The following is a 14,291-nucleotide window of genomic DNA, read 5'->3' as shown; positions in this document are numbered from 1 at the left end:
TAATAATTTTGATTTTATAAAGAATTTATTTGTATGTTCTCTATATTTAACGTTATGAATCATTCGTATCACTTTCTTCTGTAATAAGTTTATAGGTTTTATAGTATTCTCATATGTATTCCCCCAAACTTCGACACAGTAACTAAAGTATGAGAAAAACAATGAGAAATATAAAATGCGCATTGTTTTGTGGTCTAATAAATCTCTTACATTTCCCAAAATATAAATGTTTTTGACCATCTTCTTTCTAATATACTCAATATGTGATTTCCACGTCAAATTTTCATCTACTATTACACCCAAAAAGCGAAATTCAGTAACTCTTTCAATCAATTCTCCATTAATGGACATAATGACTTCTTCTTCCTTTACACGATTGCCAAATATCATGAATTTTGTTTTTGTCAGATTCAAAGATAATTTATTTACATCAAACCATTTTTTTAATCTTAACATCTCAGAAATCATAATTTCAGCCAAATCTTTCAAATTCTCTCCAGAGCAATAAAAATTTGTGTCATCTGCAAATAAAATAAAATGTAACCTTTTTGATACATCACAGATATCATTAATATATAAATTAAAAAGTTTAGGTCTCAAAATAGAACCTTGAGGAACGCCACATACAATCTTCAATCTTTCAGAGATATTGCCGAGATAATGTACATATTGCAACCTATTTTCTAAATAACTCCTTAACCAATTCAATGCCACTCCTCTCACACCATAATTATACAATTTAGAAATCGAGATAGAATGTTGTAACGTGTCAAAAGCTTTTTTTAAATCAACAAATACCCCAACTGTATATTTATTATTATGGGTTGCAGATGAAATATCATCAATGAAAGTCAACAATGCTAATGCCGTTGATCTATTTTTACGAAATCCAAATTGATTTTCATTTATTAGTTGATTTTTTTCAATAAAACTATCAAGTCTTTGCGCAAAAAGTTTTTCAAGCACTTTTGAAAACTGTGACAAAAGAGACACTGGCCTATAATTGTTAAAACTATGCTTATCTCCTGATTTATATAAGGGTATCACTTGTGCCACTTTCATTCATCGGTGTATAGTTCTGGCTTCTTTTTCTCTTTGTCTCTGATCAGCTGTCTCTCACTTTTAATATCTATGCTTTATTGGTTTCCCTGTAGTACCTGTAGATCTTGGTTTGTGACTATTTGTCTTTTTTGGACTTATTGAACATATTCAGCCAAATACAAAAGCTTACTTTGGTTTACTTCTGTATTTGGATCCTAAAACCAACTAATCCATGGCATATAGTTGTCTTCTTGTCTCTGCATTTAATATTAGTGACTAAATAACAATAAAAAATACATTTGTATAATGCTTTTCTTTATTAAAGTGAGATAATTTGTGCTGCCAATATCTGAATTCATTTCAACAACCAGCCAAAACAATAACATCATGCGTCTTTTATTGTGTAGTTCTACTTTCTGTCACAACAATAGCTATGATTAGCTTCCTGGTGTTTATGGAACCACGTTGACCTTTTAAGCTGTGAACAGTGTGGGATAAAGCCCTTGGAATGAGCTTTAGTTTACGGATCGTTTACCTGTAGCTCCCCTTCATTCCGCTAGAGGTCACCAGTCTTTCATTTTGCATCACACCAACCTCACTTCCTCCCATTACTCTCAGCTGTTCTCATGTGTAGATATACACCTGTGCTTTAGTTCTAGTTCTTGCCAGGTTGTTTTCTGTAGTCATATAACTCACAGCTTATTTACACTATTTTTGTTGTTACATTTATCTATAAAATACCTACATATACTTTCAGTATGTCTGAAACTTTCTTCTGGTTTGCTCACATGACTGTGAAAGGCAAAACACTACAGCTTTACAGTATTAATTTTCACAAGGGATCACATGATAAACTCAGACTATTTTGGAGGGTAGCACCAATTGGCTTATAAAAAGATTGAATACATTTTGAGCAAAGCTGAGTTCAGTTTACTGGTGCAGCCCACAGAGCGGGTGCTCACAGGCATAACTACTCTGTGAAAGGCCTCAGGTCAGATGATTTTGGGGTCATTATCACCACGTTTTACTGAAGCAAACAGCATCCTGTATTCTTTCTCTCTCACTCAAACACACAAATACAAACATTAATTCAAAATGTGACTATTTTAGTGAGTGAAATTTTAAATGACCGATTATTTGAAAATGTAATCCATACTTAAAATGTATACTGCATAAAAAAGTGTTAGTTCACAAGATGAAACCATGAATTAAACCTATAGTGGAACTCTTATAATGTCTCCACTTTACCATTACCCTGGTATATAAGCACTATAGTGGAATGTAGATGGATCCCTCACAAAATCTGGGCTGTGACGGTTGATGAAAAAGAGATACTAAAACATCATGTCTAACATATATTTCAATAAAATAATTAGATAATAATTAGATAGATTAGATCCATCTTCTGTCATTATGGAACATGACGTCACCTGGTTGGTTTGCTGCGGTCAATTAACTTACATTAGAATATGTTAGCTAACTAGTAACATAATCAATAACTGAGGCGAATATAAAGACAATACAACTAAAAATCAGTCTCAGGGGATCTCTTCTGTGCTGGCCCTGGCTGCAACAATAAGTTTTATGTGAAGAAACCGAGGATATGCTGTCCACTTTCACTCTGTCTCTTTAACTGTCAGTGAGTCTTTATTGTTTGGTTAGCTACACTGACATGGGAAAGTTTTATAAATGAGAACAGTGTGGAGCAGAGTCTGTTTGAATGACCAGACCAAAAAGCTAGGGGCACACAATCTGGCTAAACAAATGTTCACAAAATACGATGAGCACTATTTTATGCAATAAAATATTCTCTTTGCAGTGTTTTCATTTACAGCAGTAAAATACCTTCACATGACGCTCACTTTAATTCAGTCGTTTCAGAGTGTTGACCATTTGTGTTTCTGATTTTATCTGGTTGTGATTATTATTATAGACTAACACCTCCAGAGCTCTGCTGCTGTGGCCACATTCTTACTAAAAAAAAAAAAACTCCTAAAACGCCATCATTAGATGAACAGTGATGACCATGTGGTTTCAGACTTGTATGCTGTATTTTCCTGTAGCTGCAACTTCATAATTAGGCAATCTCTCAGACATGAAGAGGACATGTTGTGGAGGTTGAGGAGTTTGACCTTGCAAGTACATGTTGTTTTGTGCTGTCTGTTTTGTAATATGTAAAGAAAAGTGTGCTCCGTTTATTGGAAACATTTATCTTAACTGACAATCTTCACACATTCAATTTCCTTAGTAATCTTTTTATCTCCGTGGTGTCATTGTCACAAATATGCCGCATGAGTGGACTCAGTGTCAACCACAACGTGCAATTTCTCGTACAAAAATTATAATACCATTGTTAAAAAATGCTAAATATCAAAAATGTGAAAAAAAATTATGTACATAAGTAAAGGAGACAACTTACTAAAGTTTACTGAAGTTGTAATTAGGAAGTGACGTCTCACTAATGACAGGAAGTGACAGTCAAGAACAAGAAAGAAGTGAGACAGAGAAGCACAATGAATGAATTCAGATGGATTCAAATGTTTTTATGTCTGATTTATGTAGCATCTTTATAGATGTCTTTATAGTGTGGTGAAGAGAGGATAGGAAAGCAGGGAGAGAGAGAGAAAGTGGGGGAAGGCACGCAGCTAACTGTCAGGCTGCTGCATTTGACTTTGTGGCATAATGTCACCTGCTTAGCTTGTGAGCTAAACTAGTGCTCAGGCTACAGGAAACATTTTAATGACAGGAAAACTAAATGTCATCAATACTACAATCACTTAACTGCAAATTAATTAAAAAGCTGATCATCCATGTTTTAGAGGAGCATTGGACATATTTATAGGGTTGTTTCTGAAAGTTCCTTCAATCTTCTCAACAGTATCTGTAAATGAAACCTCCATGTTTATGAAAGTTGGAGATGACGTCACTCTGCCTTGTGTAGATGTGATAGATGAGCAGAATAACTGTGATGGTACTGAGTGGATCTTTACTTCAACAGAGAAACAGTAGAGCTGATCACACTTGGACAGATTGGTGAAGAAGCTAAAACCAAATCAGACAGACTGAGTGTTACAGCGAACGGTTCTCTGCTTATAAAGAAGCTCACAGCTGAGGATGTTGGTCTTTGTTGCTGTCATCAATACAAAGTCAAATAGAAACCTGAACTCACACTCTGGTTCAACTCTGTTATTATCTGTGAGCATTTAAAACAGTACTTTTTTTTATAGCTCAAACTCTTCTTGGAACAAAAGCAGTAATCACAATCACTGTTCCCTCTAAGCTGAGCGCGTGAGCAATCGTGCACTGCTGACACAGTCTCCACGCACCGAAAATCAGCGAAATAAAATAAAGACATTTATTTACTTTCATTCCAATTCAGGCTGGATTTTTGTTTTTGTGCGCAGCGCAGATTTTCTGTGTGGGGAGACCATGTCAGCAGTGCTCACGAGCTTAGATGGAACATTGAAATGAAACTGATTATGATAACATGACTAATTTGTCTGTAGTTATCTCACATTATAACATTATGTTCACCAGTGACTGACCCCACAATAAGCTGATTTTAAACTGCTCCGTGTTGACAGGTGAAGAGTGTGATCACACAGTGAAGTGGCTGAAAAAAGGTGACGATGTGATTAAAAATAACAATCAAATTGTGACTTCACAGATTAGCTACTCCTCCACTGTGTCTTTTCCAAAATTTCTCCATAGTGACTGAAACTGACACATTCAACCCTCAGCTATGGAAACAGGTGAGATCATGTTTAATGTCTTATTGTATTTAATTCATCTGAATAAAAAACATTGTTTTATTCGTTTTATTCTTTGTTGCAGGTTGTAAATTGTACTGCAGAACAAAATAATAATTGTCACAGTTCAGTTCTGTTAATCACACCTACATCACCTTCTTCCAAGACTTTTCTCATTTCCATACTTTGTTCCTTCTTGTTTTGTTCCTCCTGTGACGCAGTTTTTACTTTCAGGGTAAAAATTCATTTCAGTCAAAATTCATATTTAATTGACTTTACTTCAAAGTGAGGCTCCAAAGCAAAGGATGTTTCATTTCATTAAACACGAGTCAAAGATTTAGAAAATAAAAATTGGGCAGTTTTTCAGTCAGCTCTCCTCGATCATCTGATCTCGAGATTCACTCATTTTCTCTGAACTTTTCAACCTGGTTTTTTGTTTCACATTTCTTCACATCGTGTTTGAGCCTTTTCTTCCTGCTTCAACAGTTTCTCTTTCGACATCCACAAAGAAACCACATACAGTCTGTTTCTGTTCATCCAGGCCCTCTATTCTGATCTCTAACATACATGTGACAATAAGTGATTTTTAAACATTAAACTTAAGAAATAAACTGAGAGAACACGTAGTTGGGTGGATAGAGAGGCTCAGAGGCTTCATCACTGTTTTAATCATTTGTGTTTCTGATGTTTATCTGGTCATTATTACAGACTCAAATGTCCAGAGCTCTGTTGTTGCTGCAGCTCGCACATTGTCACCAAAACACTTTATCTTCAGCTCTCAGAAAGAAATAACTTCATGTTAACAATGAGGAAGAGGAGGGTCTCAGTCTACTAAAATATCTTATCTGCTGTATTTTCTATAGCTGCAGTTGGATATCTTCATCTCTTAGACATCAGCCTGCATGTAGGAGTTTGATGCTTCGACTGTTTGTTCTTATGTGCTGTCTGTTTTCTAACAAGCTCTGTTAAAACAAAGGATGGAAACATTTATCTTTACTAACAATCTTCACACATTCAGTCCTCAGTCGTCTTTTTTTTATTTTCATGGTGTCAAACACGTCATTGTCACAAATAGACACAATGTGCATCTGCTGAGTCTTCTTATCGTTTCTCTTTAGAACTTTTATTTATAAAAAATTTTTTTTTCTCTCTTTCTCTTTCTTTCTTCTTTGTTTATATATAGAATGTTAACAACAAATACTTATATAAACAATTATCTTGTAGAGTTGAAATGGACACTGTTGATATTGTCTTATGCTGTTGTTATTACTGCTATCTCCATTATTAGGAAACAGTAGACCAGAATTAATTCTCAAAAGTAAAAATGATAAAGTTACTACTATACAATGGAAGCAAACTTCATTGATATTTTCATAGCTAAAATATAAATAATATATGGAGAGGATGTAATGACCATGATGGTGATGACTGTGATACTCAACGGTGGTAACAAAGACTGTATTACTGATGCTTAATATTTACACTACTGTATGTTGTAATTATGACAATGTGATAATTTTATAATTGTAATTGTATGTCACAAATATTTAAATGTTCTGCGTAACTACAAAATTTAAAACTCAGATAAGATTGTAGGAGTGGGAGTTAAAAAGCTTGTCTTCATCCCACTCCTTTTCGAGCTAAACTTGTTTTTTTTTTATTTTTTATTGTGTGTGTAATTGTATATTACAATTGTACATTACAATAACTTTATTATTATTCGGTTGCTCGAATAAAGATATTCATTCATTCATTCAATATTGAAAGAGTTCAGTTGGTGGACTCAAATTTTTAAAACATTTTACAATCGTTTTTCCTTTTTAAAAATGCATTCATGAATTTAGGAGATTTCAGCTGATGGACTCAGATTTTGAAGTATGAACATCAACAAAAAAGAGAAAGAACTGATAATTGCTAAAGTTGTGGTGAGGATGTGACATCTGACAAATAACAGGAAGTACAAACAGTCTTAAAGAGTCATCAGTTCAGAGGGTGTGACAGTCGAGATCGAGAACAAGAAAGAAGTGAGACAGAGAAGCACGATGGATGAATTCAGATGGATTCAAATGTTTTTATGTCTGATGCTGATGATTCAGATCGCAGGTAAGAAGACAGGAAACATTTTAATAGCAGTAAATCTAAACATTATCAATATCAGTCAATAACCTTTACAGTAAATAAGACAGCTGATCGTGCTCTGTTTATAAACTTGTGTCTGAAATGATCTTCACTCTGACTGTAAAAACTGCTGTATTCTAATTTATTTTTCATATTTCTCTTTAATCTTCTCAACAGTATCTGTAAATGAAACATTCATGTTTATGAAAGTTGGAGATGACGTCACTCTGCCTTGTCTAAATGTGATAGATGAGCAGAATAACTGTGATGGGACTACGTGGATCTTTACTTCAAGAAACAAACCAACAGCAGTAGAGCTGATCACACTTGGACAGATTGGTGAACAAGCTAAAACTAAATCAGACAGACTGAGTGTTACAGCGAAATGTTCTCTGCTTATAAAGAAGCTCACAGTCGAGGATTTTGGTTTTTATTACTGTCAACAATACAAAGTCGAGGAAACACCATCTAAACACACTCTGGTTCATCAGTCTTTGGCTCGTCTCTCTGTTATTACCTGTGAGTATTTACATCAAAATAGTTTTAGCTCAAACTCTTCTTGGAACAAACAAACATTAATCATAATTATAATAATTAAGGAATAATCAGTTAAAGTGATTAATATATCTGTCCTAATACACGTTTTTGTGTCTCACATTGTTACATTATGTTCACCAGTGACTGAACATAAGGACACTGAGAAGATGATGTTAAGCTGCTCTGTGCTGACATATGAACAGTGTCATCACACAGTGAAGTGGCTGCTTACAGGTCAAGATGTGGACAAAGAGAACAAACAATTAGTGACTTCACAGACTGACTGCTCCACCACTGCGTCTGTTCTGGAGAATCATTACTTTAACTCATCACCTCATAAAATACTGAAGTGTGAAGTGACTGATGCTGAAACAGGAGAAGTGCAGCTGTTTACCTTCAGCCATCAGACCTCAGGTGAGGAAACAGGTGAGATCATGATCAACTATTTAATACGACTAAAATCAGCTAAAGCTTGAAGTTACAACAGATGAAAAACATGGAAAAGTTTTATGTTGTGTTGTTTCATTTTTTCAGGTGACACAAAAACAACAAAGAAACCAGCCAGAAAAACTGAAACAACCACAACAATTAAGACGCTTCTAAAATCAGGTGATGTTACTAAAACTAAGTTTATCAAAAATATTTATTTATTTTTCAGTTCAAAGTGGCCTTTTAATATGATTTACAGCACATGAAAAATACTTTCTCTCTTTTTTTAACTTCTAATTTCAGATGATACAACAGCAAAAACTGTGGAAAGTGAAAACACGACACCAAACAACAAATCATCTGCAGATTCACAACATGGTAACTCAACCATGTGACTGCAAATGAAAAGTTACAAATATACTGTAACATATATTTTACTTTTTATGTTTCTATTTTGGATTTTATATTTTTATATCAGATGTTTAATTACATTTATGTACATTTAGCTGAGTGACAGTCAGACATGTATCCTACAGGAAACATAAGATGGAAACTTTTGGTCTGAAGATGTTTTCATTTTTGTATTAAACATAAATATTAAACATAAATATTTGTCTCTGAGTATCATGGCTGTGGGTGGAGATCTATTTATTCATTTAATCGTCTGTGAGAAAAATCACACGTCTGAACTCAAACGTTTTTGTTAATAAGATATTTAGACAGGAATAACTGACTTTGGTTCACATAATGTGAATGAAAGCAAATGTCTCTGATTATGTGTGTCTGTATTTTCCTCTTCATATAACATTTCATCAGCTGACTGTGTAAACATGGCAGCCATCTTTAGCCTTTTTCCATATTTTAAACTAGAAAATGCTTTTGAATTTGAGTCCCTCAAATTTCAGGTGTTTAACTTTATTGTGTACTTTACATTTAAATATTACATAATAAATAATTTAAATAATTTAAACAGAAAACTGCAAAGAAGTCATGTGAATAATTAGACGTTTTGATTCACTTTTTTCAGATTTTGTATCTTTGAGGTTCATAATTGTCTCTGTGGGATTGGCAGCACTTTTAATAACAGCTGTGACAGTCAACATGTGGACAAAAACTAAAGGTAAATTTAATCATGAGATGTTTGAATGATTTTGAATTTTTATTTTAATATTAAATTGACTTTTTTTCTCATTTTAGGGAAGAAAACACAGATGGATGAAAACACAGTGAGTACAAAACTCAGTAATCCAACATAACAAAAACTTCTAAATGTTTATTTCTGATGCTGTAAACAACATTTCACAGATTATTTTGAAATTCTTGAGCGAAATGTGGTTCAGCAGAGGACTGAGAGTCAGAAGTTTATAAGTGAAAGGTTGTTGGTTTGAACCCCACATGTGAGGGTTTGTCTTGGGAAAGTGGATCATTGATGCTGTCATCTGCCTTTAAATTATCACTGAAATTATTATTAAATATTTGTGATAAAGTTGTTAAGCTTGTCCCAACAGCTGACACACTGAAAGAAAACCAGCAGGATGCAAAGCAAAAGAATTTGAACAAAAAATCACGAATTAACAAAACGCGACGCACCCCACTGCGCAAGGTGACGTCAGAGTGACGTTTTGTACACGTCAGTCCACTGAAGGGTTGTTTTGGAACGTCAGGCGACGTCTTTTTTCTGATGTCTACTAAACGTCAAGTGTTGACATCTGTAGGGTCTCCGTGTACGGGCTGTTTATAGTCCAAATTTGGTTGTGGACGTTGTTTCATTGTCAAACTCAGACTCACTGTAGACGTCATTTTTATGCTGCTTGTATGAGCTCTGTGGTCCCATGTTTCCAGAGGGTGGAGGACATGGTTTCAATAGGCCACCAGCTGATTTTACTGTAGCTTTATTTATAGCTTTGTCTGTCTCCAGTTACCATCCGTGGCTGAGACAATGAAATGAAGTTATTAGAAAGGTGGTGGTGAAGGGCTGGGGTGGGTACTCCCTTGCAGTCTTGGGATGTGCTGCATTTTGTGCTCATGGCTGCAGGTTCAGGTCCTGATTGGGTGGCTGGGCTCTTCTTCCACTTGTAGGGCCTGGAGCCCTGGTTCCCTGGGTTGCCCAGTTTTTGGCTGGGTCTCTTCCTGGTTGGGACTGGTTTAAGCCCCCCGTGGCTGCTTCACTCTGTTGGGTGGGTTGGCCTGCATCAGTATGTCCTGGTTGTCTCTCAGGGGCTCTTCAATGCACGCAGGCCCTTTTTTTGAGATCGGGGGAGGGGGGCATCAATTGCTGGCTGAAGCTTGTCTGAGACTCAGGCTAGTTTGCTAGTTTGACCTTTTTTTGTTTGTCTGTTGTCAGGTGTGAAAATAACTGTGGTTGGGATGCAGTCCCATGACTTGGGACTCATCTAAATGCTCTCAACTGGTATTTGCAGTGGGAGCAACAGGTGCTCCTCAGGCACTGTGGTGCTCTGAGGCGTTGTCACTGCAAACTCAGGTTAGCAGTTGGTTGCACCCTGTGGTGGGGTGTGGGGAATGGAGATGCTTACTAAGCCAGTTGTTAGGTGTCTCTCTCATTCTTGGGGTAGTCTTCCAGCTCCCAGTCTTATATTTCCATGAAGGTGTGTGTGTGTGTCTCCAGTCACTGAGTGTTCAGGAGTCTGACGGCTTGAGGGAAGAAACTGTTTTGCAGTCTGGCAGTGAGGACCTGAATGCTCTGGTACCTCTTGCCAGAAGGCAGCAGAGTGAAGAGTGTGTGTGTTAGGAGGCGGCGTGGGCTGCACAGACCGCAGTGGGTTGGGCCAATCATGTGTCTTTGCCGCCTGTACTGGACGATGACCCACCCCTCCTTTTTAATTACATCTTTGCAGCTAATGACACATCACCATGCACCATATAATGGCCTTTGGGGGCAGGTGTGTCATCACACGTATCCTGGAAAAACAGAAAAAATGTAACAGAAATTAATAAATAAACAGGTCAAGGAAACAGAAAAACAAGAGGAGCTTGTAAAGAATTTGTAGAGCTCATGTTGGAGAAGCAAATGTGTTTGGCACAACATCACATTCAGATCATGATTCTGAATCTCAGCTCTCAGACAAGACAGGATTTAAAAAAAAGAAAATGTATTTGTCTAAATCCAATCTGATATATTTTTTCTTGTTTCTATGTATTTGACAGGTACATTATGATAGCAGCCACTATCGTTCCCACAATATCATACAATTGATTGTCCCAAAAATCAGAACAGAATTAGGAAAAAAGCCTTTTAAATTTGCTGCCCCTGTTTACTTGAATGATCTGCAGAAGGAACTGAAAATGTCAGAAACAGTTACGTTTTAAGTCCATCTTAAAGAAAGGAGAGAATAAAATAAGATAAGATAAGATAAGCTTTATTAGTCCCTCACGTGGGTAATTTGTTTTGTCACAGCAGGAAGTGGACAGTGAAAAAGTTATAAAGCAAAAACTAGAATATAATAAGAATAAATACAGTACACAACTCTACAGAATCGAATCAAATAAAATACTATATACAGTAGAATAAAATAGAATAAAATATACAATAGGATAAAAATAGAATACAAATTCTATATAATAACTCTTTTAGTCAGTGTGATTGTTTTTAATGCCACTCTTAATGATCTGTTGTTGTATATTTCTCACATGTTTGTAGGAATATTGTATTTTTTAATTGTTATGTAATTATGTGATGCATGTACTTTTGACTTTTGCTGCCATGATGCCAGGTCTCTCTTGGAAATTAGATGTTAATCTCAATGAGATTTTTACCTGGATAAATAAAGGACTAATAATAATTTATTTGACAGGTACATTATGATAGAGATGAAGATGTTCCAGTCAACTATGAAAATGTGGGAGACTCAGCTGTTTCTATCAGACTGCACTGATCAACAACTTGGTGATAAAATCGCTGCTGTTATATTATCAGTATCATCTCATCTGGTTTCACACATTAAATATCTTAGATATGATTTGTCTAAGTGTGTGTGTGTGTGTGTGTGTGTGTGTGTGTGTGTGTGTGTGTGTGTGTGTGTTTCATGGTATTTATGTTTTAGTCTGATTAAAGATGTTTTTAATGTCCTAATCATCTTGTATTTTGTCCAGTGTGCGTTTTATAACGTGTCTTTAATCATCTTTAGAATCTGTATAAATATTCTGTTTTGTTTATGATAATTTGATCTCAATATTAAAACAAATTTCTATCCAGTTTCAGTGTTTGCTGCAGGTGAAACTGTATTTATGCAAAATAAATAATTAATTGTCACAGTTTAGGGCTGAGCTCTTTTTTCATGTAGTACCCTTTTCTGTCCACCAGAGGTCCTCAGTCTGTCACTTTGTGTACAGTCACCTGTTAATCACACCTGAACCACCTTCTCCCGAGGAAATTCTCATTACTCTCATTTGTGCCTCCTCATTTTCTCTCCTACATCCTCCTGACTGTGACTCATAAAATATAAAATATCCTTAGTACACCATGATGAGAGAATATTGTAATTCCCCAAACTCATTTTTAGAACAGAGGAGAGAGAAGAGAGAGATCCATTTAGTGGTTGGGGAAACGAGACGAGTCAAAGATGGACAAACTGAAAAATGAGAAAATGGGTCCAAAACAGAGGCTTCATCAGTGTTTTAATCATTTGTGTTTCTGATGTTTATCTGGTCATTATTACAGACTCAAACGTTCGGAGCTCTGCTGCTGCTGCAGTTCCTTCACTCTTACAAAAACACTTCCTCTTCAGCTCTCAGAAAGAAATAACTTCATGTTAACAATGAGGAAGAGGAGGGTCTCAGTCCACTAAAATATCTTATCTGCTGTATTTTCTATAGCTGCAGTTGGATATCTTCATCTCTTACACATCAGTCAACATGTAGGAGTTTGATGCTTCGACTGTTTGTTCTTATGTGCTGTCTGTTTTCTAACAAGCTCTGTTAAAACAAAGGATGGAAACATTTATCTTTACTAACAATCTTCACACATTCAGTCCTCAGTCGTCTTTTTATTTTCATGGTGTCAAACACGTCATTGTCACAAATGGACACAATGCCCACCTGCTGAGTCTTCTTATCGTTTCTCTTTACAATATTTTTTTTCCTTTTTTAAAAATGCATTCATGAATTTCAGAGATGTAAATAGCTGATGAACCTCTCTATGAAACATAAACATCAACAAAAAAGGGAAAGAACTGATAATTACTAAAGTTGTGGTGACGATGTGACGACTGACAAATAACAGGAAGTACAAACAGTCTTAAAGAGTCAACAGTTCAGAGGGTGTGACAGTCGAGATCGAGAACAAGAAAGAAGTGAGACAGAGAAGCACGATGGATGAATTCAGATGGATTCAAATATTTTTAAGTCTGATGCTGATGATTCAGATTACAGGTAAGAATACAGGAAACATTTTAATAGCAGTAAATCTAAACATTATCAATATCAGTCAATAACCTTTACAGTAAATAAGACAGCTGATCGTGCTCTGTTTATAAACTTGTGTCTGAAATGATCTTCACTCTGATTGTAAAAACTGCTGGATTCTAATTTATTTTTCCTATTTCTCTTTAATCTTCTCAACAGTATCTCTAAATAAAACATCCATGTTTATGAAAGTTGGAGATGACGTCACTCTGCCTTGTCTAAATGTGATAGATGAGCAGAATAACTGTGATGGGACTACGTGGACGTTTGCTTCAAGAAACAAACCAACAACAGTAGAGCTGATCACACTTGGACAGATTGCTGAAGAGGCCAAAACTAAACCAGACAGACTGAGTGTTACAGTGAACTGTTCTCTGCTTATAAAGAAGCTCACAGTCGAGGATGTTGGTTTTTATTACTGTCAACAATACAAAGTCGAGGAAACACCATCTAAACACACTCTGGTTCATCAGTCTTTGGCTCGTCTCTCTGTTATTACCTGTGAGTATTTACATCAAAATAGTTTTAGCGCAAACTCTTCTTGGATTAAGTGATTAATATATCTGTCCTAATACACGTTTTTGTCTTTCACATTGTTACATTATGTTCACCAGTGACTGAACATAAGGACACTGATACGGTGACATTAAGCTGCTCTGTGCTGACATATGAACAGTGTCATCACACAGTGACGTGGCTGCTTACAGGTCAAGCTGTGGACAAATGTATGTTGTGTTATTTCATTTATTCAGGTGACACAAAAACAACAAAGAAACCAGCCAGAAAAACTGAAACAACCACAACAATTAAGACGCTTCTAAAATCAGGTGATGTTACTAAAACTAAGTTTATCAAAAATATTTATTTATTTTTTGGTTCAAAGTGGTCTTTTAATATGATTTACAGCACATGAAAAATACTTTCCCTCTTTTTTTAACTTCTAATTTCAGATGATACAACAGCAAAAACTGTGGAAAGTGAAAACACGACACCAAA

The 14,291-nt window shown here is 35.6% G+C and overlaps 2 protein-coding genes across 3 annotated transcripts in view; both read left to right on the top strand.

The window, feature by feature from the left end:
- Positions 1-6,832: 6,832 nt before the first annotated feature.
- The window catches only part of LOC146372090 (uncharacterized), a 10,434-nt gene continuing 2,975 nt past the window's right edge, over positions 6,833-14,291 (top strand). The window contains exons 1-7 of one of the 2 annotated variants that reach the window (XM_084953483.1): positions 7,089-7,427; positions 7,587-7,871; positions 7,980-8,054; positions 8,178-8,252; positions 8,902-8,994; positions 9,072-9,100; positions 11,687-11,819. In XM_084953483.1, the coding sequence (XP_084809609.1) occupies positions 7,106-7,427; positions 7,587-7,871; positions 7,980-8,054; positions 8,178-8,252; positions 8,902-8,994; positions 9,072-9,100; positions 11,687-11,767 (960 nt within the window). In that variant the 5' untranslated portion in view covers positions 7,089-7,105 and the 3' untranslated portion in view covers positions 11,768-11,819. Of the gene's footprint in view, positions 6,894-7,085; positions 7,428-7,586; positions 7,872-7,979; positions 8,055-8,177; positions 8,253-8,764; positions 8,780-8,901; positions 8,995-9,071; positions 9,101-11,686; positions 11,820-14,291 lie in introns of those variants that run through there. The other variant, XM_084953482.1, reaches the window with a different exon arrangement.
- Positions 13,190-14,291, top strand: part of LOC146372091 (uncharacterized) — a 1,148-nt gene continuing 46 nt past the window's right edge. Inside the window, exons 1-4 of the mRNA XM_084953293.1 lie at positions 13,190-13,262; positions 13,455-13,796; positions 13,910-14,122; positions 14,246-14,291. The exon at positions 14,246-14,291 is cut by the window's right edge and continues 46 nt beyond it. Of these exons, the coding sequence (XP_084809419.1) occupies positions 13,202-13,262; positions 13,455-13,796; positions 13,910-14,122; positions 14,246-14,291 (662 nt within the window). The 5' untranslated portion in view covers positions 13,190-13,201. The remainder of the gene's footprint in view (positions 13,263-13,454; positions 13,797-13,909; positions 14,123-14,245) is intronic.

This window comes from Perissodus microlepis, chromosome 15, assembly GCF_051167445.1.
Source record: "Perissodus microlepis isolate ML-2025 ecotype Zambia chromosome 15, ASM5116744v1, whole genome shotgun sequence".
In the NCBI taxonomy this organism is placed as follows: domain Eukaryota; kingdom Metazoa; phylum Chordata; class Actinopteri; order Cichliformes; family Cichlidae; genus Perissodus; species Perissodus microlepis.
Note: the sequence above shows the minus strand (reverse complement) of the source record. Positions and strands in the feature narration are given on the sequence as shown.